Consider the following 10,075-nt stretch of genomic DNA (forward strand, 5'->3'; position numbering starts at 1 on the left):
AGTAGCATAAGAATGATATGTGGTTAATTATATGCATCCCTGTGACTGTATTATATTCTAGGATTGTACTTTGGTAGAATTTGAACTTGGGTAAAGATTTTGTGCTGGTGTGTTAACATTGTGGTATATGATGTCCATTTGCTGATCCTGTCGTGCGTTGTATTCTGACATGTTTACCTATTAGTACATTTTGCGCTGTACCCAACATGTTGTGAATATGTTTCGCGTGTATAAAATCATGTTTCACATAAAAACGATAGTTCCATCGTCTGCTTTACCTAAATATTAAGCCCTGCATACTAACATTGGTCCCTCGTTCAGCAAACAGATGACGCACGTCTATGCAAGCACTTCTAATGATTCTGTATGTACATTCTATTCGAATTCGATTCAATTAGTTTTTATCACTTAATCTGAAGATGATGACTCAAACAAGTCACTTTTCTTCAAAGGATTAGAATTAACACCTTTCTATATATCAATTACCGCACTAAACATTCGTTTTCCATAAAAAAAGAAGAAAAAAAAACATCAAAGGATTTTAATGACAGAAAATATAAGTCTAAAAGTGTATACGTTCTATCTCTTCTCACAAAATAAATATTTCGATTTTCCGTGTTTGCCATTAGTGTATGATGAGTGTTATCTAATTGGTAAAGCGATATATTCAAATATTTCCGGATATTTACAAAGCATTTACCGACGCCTCTTCCAACTTCATTATTTCAGCTTTGTTATTTACTTATGATTTAAGCGACACTTAAAGCCGTGCTCTTGAATAGTTAATCACGGTTTAATCTTCTGAAATCAATTTCTTTAAGGGCGCAAGGAGCTACCATTTTGACCGCTTGAGAGTGTCTCCGGATTGCGAAAACCTGATACCTAGTTATCACTGTTCAATTAGTTTGCACTTCGGATACTAAACACGGTGAGTAAACACAACATGAACACATCTCGAGAGGAACCCGAAGGTTCTTTCATTAATTTAAATAGAGATATATGCTAAATGTGATTTAAGCCGTTCTTCATGTTAATATGTTGGTGGTATAGATTCTCGAAAAATTAGTGATTTAGCTTGAAAAATCATTTGAAAAGGATTAATCGTATATCTTCAGGTTTGACTGTAACATAATTTGCTTTGTGCGACATGAAGATAGACGTATTTGATGCTCGTTAGTTTTCATTTGAGAGCGTGCCATTACTTACTTGGATTGACCAAGGCTTACGTATCAGATGTCATCGATGAAGCAGAAGAAGCTTATTTTTCCGGAACACTTGGTCTTATTCTTATTGTACTTTTTCAGGAGTCTCCGTGTAAATCTTTCTTTTGTTCATATTTTGTCCTAGTTTTATGGAAGTTGAGTTTGAAATTATGATTATGTCGCCATGAAGGTATTTTCTTTTCCTAAAAAAATGAATAGTTGTTCGTTATTATATTCCTTTAACCAGTATCAGGTTTCAATTTTGATTGATTATCGTTTGAGGTTTTACAAATAAGAAGTGTTTTTGTCTGTCGCATGCATCTAAACTCCAATAAAGAAAGACACATATAGAATATACAAACGTTCTTCACATTCTTTTAAATTAATCCGGAATATAACAAAAAGGACATGTAAAGACTGGCTTTAATTTTTCCTTACTTGTCCTGTAGATTTTCAATATTAGGCACCTTGTTGCTTTCATTCCTAGCTGGTTGACACAGCTGTATGATGCTGCCATATTAATGGTTTGACTTATACGGTAGCATATCTGAATTATTCCATCACTACGTGTCAGTATATAGTGTATCTTTTCCCACTGAGTTCATATTTTCCCAGAAAACAAAATCATTCCAATACCTGTGTCGTCTTAGGAAAAGATATTTAGAACCAGCTTTCAATTATAACTTTACAATACCAATTTACTTAAAACTTAATGTCCAAGTGCAATTGACGTCATATTCTGGCAAGCGGTTTCAAGTCAGTATATAGAATAAATACACCTTTAAGTACTGTTTAATAAACAGGTTTGGTTATTAATGAAAACGCCTGTGTTGCTTTACAAATTATGAAGTTTGAAGTTTCGATTCTTAGCTATCTACAAAATCTGCTATAATTTATGTGTAAATGGAGATCTGAACACTTGCTGTGTTGACGGTATGGTATGGTATTTATCCATATATTTTGATGCTATACTACATGTAGATATGTTTCTGATTGTTGATACCGGGGATACAGCATTTGGTAGTAGTCGTGGTGATGAGGCTTATGGTGTAATATGAAAAATGTATGAAAATCATACTCTCCTTTCACTAAAGCGACTGGGGTTCGAATCTTCGATCGAGCTTGAAAACGGTGATGTCACCTGGTCTACCTTAGTGGCTTTCCCGAAATAATCCGGTTTCCTCCCCTACTAAGACTCTTCGAATAATCTGTTTGAAAAGTTAATTTAAAAATACTGTAGTTATTCAAAATAAGAGGAAACATAAATTAAACGTCTACTATTTTTTAACGTGCTCATTAGTATATAGGAAGTCTTATATTAACTCTATCTTTTGTCAACGTGGTAAGATGTCTTTGGTTGTTGTCTTTCTTGATGCTTAAATTTGAATGTATCTCAATTAAATGAAATTGTGAAATGAAAAAATAACATTTATAGAACAAAATATTAATCTCCCGTATATGGCCTCACGTTTAATTGACTTTAGATCCAAACTTAAATGGCGATCATATTCCCATACTTATCAAGGCTCTGCTACTTAAACACGTACCTACTCTTTACACTATCGGTGTCCGAGCAAACAGTTTATTGGAATTTAGTCTTAAATTTACAATGTTCACGAAATAAAACCGCTTTTTAAACAGATTAAGTGTTCCAAATACCCGTTAAGAAGTTAAATTTAAAACCTGAATTGATTCGAGAGTGTTGATGAATAGCTCCGTACAGATCAAAATGAACTTATAAATAATGACATCCCGATTCTCGTTTTCATGGGGTCCCGATTGGGTATTTAAAGTTGGCTCCATTTCGGCCTATGGGCCTAATTGAAGATTTTTCACTTATTTATCAATTTTATCTTTTTCTTACTTCAACTTTGACACGCATAAAATAATTATAATGACTAATTTCAGTCAAACAATGATTGCCGTTGTTCATACACTTGTAGAACCCCTTTGAGCGCCTCTGAAGGTTAACTATGTTTACTCGTGGAGGATTTTTGAGATGGCAAACACAGTTTCTTTGATCCTATCAAGTGATTGTACTAATTGATTGTAAATATGAAGAGACCCTAGGGTGTCAGAGAAGGTATCTACTGTTTATCTAACACGTCTTTTGTTTATTGACCAATATTAAGCCAAACCTTTCGTACTATTAACAGGAAAAAATCACTCTCATATTAACAGTCTATTTCAAACAGGACACAGGTGTATAGCTGGATCGTACCTGTTTCATAAAGGTAAAACTGTGATAAGAAATCATTTGAAATAATCCAATTTCTAGCCTTACAAAATGCTTCGAATTATCTGTTAGAGAAAAAGATGAAGAATTTATTATTTTTTTTCAATATCTCATAATTTGTTAAACCATTATGGATTTGCTACGTGGACATTTGTTATCATAATGGAAACTTATCTGAAGAAAACAACACTTCCCTGCAAGCGTGTATTATTTTAGATATGCTGTTAGAGTGTTCAGGGATTACTTTGATAATCTTTTACTGTAAAAAATATTTTCATAGAAATTCTTAATTGAGTCTTTATGAAAAACGACATATATATATATATTTTTTTACTTATAAGAAGTTTTTCTTTCTTTTTTTTTGTGCGAATATTTTTTTTATTACAGCGATGGAAATATAATAACATATTCCTTACTAAAGTTACATTAATTTTTTATCATTTTAAACATTTATGCTTTGGTTTCAGACAATGATGATGCAGAATCTATCCGGTGCGACCTACCCGCCTCCCCCACCCACGGGATTTGGATTCGGAGGTACACTACCACCTTCATTTCCTGGAGGATCATTCTTTCACAGTCATATTCCGTCCTCTTTTAATTCTGGATTTCCGTCATCTGTTCAAGCATTCACTCTGGCAGAAAAGCTTGCCGGTAGGTTTATCTATGTATAACATTATCACAATTAGCACACAAACACACACCTGTTTCCTATGCAATCGATTAAAAGAGTTATTAATTAATCTTATATATGTATCATTTCATTATTTATTAAAAATATATCAATAGATTTACATATTTTCATGAAGTAAATAGGTTACAAGAGTTATAACATGACAAATTAATTTTTTTTATTTACGGCATAATGTAAGAGATTAAAATACAGGAAGTGTTTTCTTGGAAAATATAGCACTTCATCCAACTCTATGACGTCATATGATGTTCTTTTAAGCATTTATTATAGTGACAATGGAAGTGTTTTTGGAAGACAAAATAGCATAGTATGATAGTTCCGCTGTTTTAATCTCAGCTATACATAAATATGCTTATAGATACGAGTACGTATCACTCTAGGAATCATCACATAGGGAATTTGAATCAGGCTGACGTAAAAGCATATACCGATCGAATTTGTGACGTCACAATGCTGATGACGAAACAGATTGTAAAATATATTGACAAATTTATTCTCGGCACGGTTGTAGTTTTATAGCATTCATAGGAACATATACCATAGTACACAACCATCATTTCCTGGAAATCAGTTGTTTTTCATTGTTTGAAAGTCTAATTATCGAGCTTTTTGTGACAAAACTCAAACCTGTCGTATAGGATTTTATCAATCTTAGGAAAAGAAACATATTTCGTTTTGAAGTATTTTATTCGTTTGTTTTATTTTCTGATTAAAGAAATATATTGATAAATTTTGGATGGTTTATGCATACTCTGAAAAATGCGTTATGAAATACTTTGAAAATACTTTAAAGTCAATAGAACGTTTTAATAGAGTCTTTCCTTGGGAATATGTATAATCATTTTCATTCCTTCTTCTTCCAACAGCGGATATACTTTTAGAGGCAAGGTACGGCCAACACCGTAAACAGAGAAGAAGCAGGACCGCATTTACGAATCAGCAGCTTGCTGCATTGGAGAAAACATTCTCAAAAACCCATTATCCAGATGTAGTTATGAGAGAACGTTTAGCAATGATGACTAGCCTTCCAGAAGCACGAATACAGGTATGTAATATACAAATATAACATTTTTATAAGGTCGATACTCGGTGATGTCGACAAAGAAAATATTGAACGGAGGGCGAGGTCCGTGGCCAATATTTATGTCATTATGTTTAAATAAAATACCTTGTCGGAAGATATGAATTGATCACTCAATTTTTAAAGTTTTCTCATTTTCTTTTGTCCATACACAAGGTGCTTGCATTTACGATGGTGCTTTAAATACGAGCGAATCCATAAACAAGATCTGGCTATTCTTTGACGCTTCATGCAATCAATGTTTTCAAGTTTTATCCAATTCTACTATTTCTTGTTCTCAATTCCCTCTGTCTAATTGGATGTTTCTTGTCATTGTTTGGATTCCTTGATTGATTAATAAATTGACATGTCAGTTGGAGAGTTCTTTGACACCTTGACCGACAGCTTTGATAAAACCACCACATTAGTCTTTAACTCACACTATAACCCCTGTCAGCATGATATTATATTGAAATGATTATTTCGTAAAGGTCTGGTTCAAGAACCGAAGAGCTAAATTCCGAAAGAAGCAGAAAGTAACGAAAGGGAAAAACCCGACTGATGTGAAACTAACTGCAAAAACAAACGGAACCGGAAGTAAGGAAGAAACAGCAGAGCTTGAAAAACAGGAGGAGATAAATATTACTGAAAACACTAGTGGGACGTCTTTACGAAAAACCAAGACAGGTAAATATACATATCTACATCTGTTGATATACTTAAACAATGAACGGATTAAAATCATAATCAAACAGCTACTCATCATCATCATCATCATCATCATCATCATCATCATCATCATCATCATCATCTCTTAAATTAGCTGTTTGTGTGTTTTCGTTACGGTATGGATATAAATAATGTCTACTTGTATGAATATTTTCTTTCCTAGAACCAGATGATTCTTCGGGAGGAATTGATGTCCCTAGCGACAATAGAACTAATGACGACTCCGACAGAAATGACAGCACACCTGAGTATCTACCTGATAAACAAGGTAATCAATTCAGTTGTATCTGTTTCAATTGACTTCCTAACAGTATTTTTCAATTTATTCACTAGTTCCCTTCTTTATTATTTTCAAAACTTTGCTTTATCTCTAAAATTCCGTATATTTATATATAAACATGACGCTATCATAAAAATAACAATCTTTACAACACCTGAAAAGAAAAGCATTGTTGATTAAATACCAACTGTACTTTCTTTAAAAGTAGGCAAATTTAAGTCTCTTCCATTTAAAAACAATGTTATGATAGATTGTATTTTAAATCAAATGTTCAAATTATTTCTGTTTTCGTTAGAATTCGAGCGAAGCTTCTTTTATTAAAGTTAAACTTCATTCACAACTATATTGTTAGTAACAAGCAACAAGTAAAACCATCTCTTAGAAACAAATTCTTGTTCTGAAGACTGGTACCACAAACTCCTGGAGATTCAACAAAATATCTTTCCGATTAATTGCTTTATACGCATTTTTCTTAAGAAGAAATTATGTTTTTCTTCTAAAGCATTTACTTTGACTTGTGACTAGGTATATCGCAAAAAAAGCAAGTTTGGTATCTTGAAAGTTTAATGGAATACATGTGTATTATTTCAGATATACCATATTGTCGTCCACCCACGGATCTTCCGTCCAGTAACATCCTCCCAAACATCAGCGTCTTTCATTGGCAGAATCAACAGTTGTCTGGAGCAGTTCTTCACAAGCATGCGCAAATGCAACTCCAACAACAAACCGCAAACATGTTCAATATGACGTCACGTTACCCTGGATTCAATCCTGGCTATTCCCTCAATCATCCTGCTTTGTTACCCCCACCGTCAATGAGGTGTGACCGTGGATTAGTCCCATTTGCAGTTAAAGACAGTTCTATGAATACAAGTTTGGAAAACCTTCGGTATAGGTCCAAGCACTATACACACCCCATTGGATATATAGATAGTTTATAAAAACGTGTCCCTCATTGTAGAAATATTCATGAAATATTTACAAAATTAAGAAATAATTTATATTGTGATTAGATATATCTACATTGTATATGTATGTAAAGAAAGTATTCAAAAATATGATTATGCTTTTCAATATGTCGAAATATTCACGACTAATTGGACATGATAAGCCAGAAAAGTTTTATAAAATAAAGGTCAGATACGGACGAAAAATTGTATGGTTGCTTTCCCTGGAAAACTTGAGAAAAAAATAAAGCTTCGTTTGAGAAACGTTCGATGGTTTTTATACATATTTCTGTATGATACTTTTTACCATGTTTTTCTATGACACAGTTTTAATATTTTAATTGAGGACTAAAAAAGTATTTTTTGGGTTAATATTTGCACTGTTACGTATTATCATGTATTTGGTTTTATCTGTGGAGAATCAAGGATGAACGAATCAATAAATAATAGATAAACATCACATAAAGATATAGTTTGTTTTTTGATATCACAATAACATCAATTAACAAACTGTTTCTTGTGAAATAAATGTGCAATTCAAAGTAGTCAATGATAACGTACATTGTGGAGCCACTCACTGATCTCACACTCACCATTCGTAAGAGATATTTGCTCTGTGATAGGACATGGTAATGTATAGGGTCTCCTGCTCGACATCGTTGTTGTGGGTGTCGTCGATCAAGCAGAAGCAGCTTACTATTCCGGAACACCTGGTCTTATCATCCTTGTACTTTTTTCCTGTAGTCTCTTTGTATGTTTTGTCCTAGTTTTATTGAATTTGAGTTAGGATTATGATTAAGTTTCGTTCTTAGAGCAATTCTTCTACGCTACAAAGTAAGATTTGTGTGCATCCCTTCGATCTTGGCGTAGAAGAGTAATTGATAAAAGCTGAGTTTACTTGTTTTGTTGTTGTTGCGAAAACGACCAAGTTTCACTTGAATTTGGATATTGAATTTTCAAAATTTTAAAGACGTGGCTGCTTTCACGAATACTAAATAACTCTTACACAAACGAACAGGAGTTAAGGATTCGACCGAATTATAACTAATACAATTTGTTTAAAACCTAAAGAATATCACGGACAAAAAGTTATTAACACAAAGGAATATAAAGCAGTAATGATATCTTTAGTTTCTGAAGGGAAAAATTGGGAGCAAATGAGCAGTTAAGAACCGCTTTCAGCACAGAACCTTTATAATTTTTCTTTTGGTTTTCCCGTGGTGTATGACAGCTGACAAGTGACAGCGTCAATAAATGTTCTAAATAACGGAAGGGAAGTCACAACAAGCAGTTAGGACAGCACTAATCAAACTAGTAAAAGTGACTGAATAAGGCAAAATGATCGCAGGAGCGTATTATTGTTTTACATGTTTGTCACCTTGTCAAACAATTTTAAAATATTCCTTTTGAAATTTATTTGTGGTGATGTTTATTCTAAAAGAATGTATTGCGTAAACATATAGCTTTTGTGCTTTCGAGCTCAGGACAAAATTATCTGGGCAAGATTGCAACGTTGAAATTTAGAGTATTGCATTCATTGGCGTTAGACGTAAAGACTGAGGACAAAGCATCAAAATATGGCAAAATGGCTCTTTATGGTTTCCAGTGTGATCTCATCGGGAAATATTTCACTTCCTTTTCTATTTGCAGATGAATGTTTTCTATAGTAGTTAGTATGTCCGGTGGTTTCATTGCTACATGACCTAAATAAGTCGAATTTACCAGGATTTACTTCACTGGTATCGATGATAAAACAAATGACGTTTCTCCTTGAACTGATTCACTTGCTTTCGAGTTCTTCCATATTTACACACTTATAATTGAGTTTTTAATTAACATCATCATTATTAAATTGTTGCTATTTTTGTTTTCGATACCACTCAAGCTGAAATGTGTATCGCGGCCAAAATCCCCAAAACAGTCTACTATGATGAAACCATCTGTATGATAGTTGCTCAACTAAGAGCACACCTAGTAGTATTTAGATACCGTAATCGGCATGCAATGTTCAAAATCACTCACTGGCATTATTCAGAATATACACAACTTTGTTGTCCTTCCAGGACAATACCGACACGTCAACATACTCATAATCCAACTAATAATAAACAATAATAAACTCAAATTAAATAAAACTAGGGCAAAATATAAACAAAAGAAAGAATTACACGGAGACTCCTGAAAAATTACGGAGATAATAAGACCAGATGTACTGGAAGAGTAAGCGTCTCCTGCTTCATCGACGACACCAACTAAGTAAACCTTAATCAATCCAAGTAAGTAATGTTACGTTTTCAGTTGAGAACAATGTATACAACTAGAAATTATTTGAAACAATTTAACGGGCTTTTCATCTGCATTGTTCCCAAATGTCAACGCTGTGGTGGTTACTTTATTGAGAGAAAGCCTTTATACAATCTTAACATAACTGACCTCAGTGACGTTGAAAGTAGATCAAGGTCAATCCCCCGCTCCTCCTCCAATACCCGTATGTATCTAATTTCGTTAAGTTCTGATAATATCTATACTTTGACCAATGAATGACCACCATTTACCATAGCATGATTGTCATGGCAGTGAAACCTATAGTGCTGTTCGGCATTCCTTAATACCTTTAAATACCAAATTTGGTCAAACTTGGGAAATATTTCATATTCGATCAATCAGAGCCCACCATTTCCCTTAGAATGGTTCTCATTGATAAAACCTATACAGTGATGTTCAGTATCCCCCATAAGCCCTATATAGCAAATTTGGACAAAATTGGATGATTTCTAAATTTCGACGAATCAGAGGCCAGCACTTGCCTTAGTATGGTTGTCATCGCAACGAACCTATATATTGCAGTTCGGCATCCCCTGGTACCCCTTTATACCAAATTTCGGTCAAAATCTGACAATGTCTAAATTTTGACTAATCAGAGG

At 33.6% G+C, this 10,075-nt stretch overlaps 1 protein-coding gene across 1 annotated transcript; it reads left to right on the top strand.

Moving 5' to 3' along the window:
• Positions 1-1,386: 1,386 nt before the first annotated feature.
• LOC132548745 (diencephalon/mesencephalon homeobox protein 1-like) lies at positions 1,387-7,145 on the top strand. The gene is made up of 6 exons (XM_060212627.1): positions 1,387-1,392; positions 3,906-4,092; positions 4,999-5,177; positions 5,684-5,879; positions 6,085-6,189; positions 6,793-7,145. The coding sequence occupies exons 1-6, from the start codon at positions 1,387-1,389 to the stop codon at positions 7,143-7,145; spliced, it is 1,026 nt and encodes a 341-aa protein (XP_060068610.1).
• Positions 7,146-10,075: the final 2,930 nt, after the last annotated feature.

The sequence above is a fragment of the Ylistrum balloti genome, unplaced genomic scaffold (assembly GCF_031769215.1).
Source record: "Ylistrum balloti isolate Yb309-2 unplaced genomic scaffold, AGI_CSIRO_Ybal_v1 Utg370026, whole genome shotgun sequence".
Lineage (NCBI taxonomy): Eukaryota > Metazoa > Mollusca > Bivalvia > Pectinida > Pectinidae > Ylistrum > Ylistrum balloti.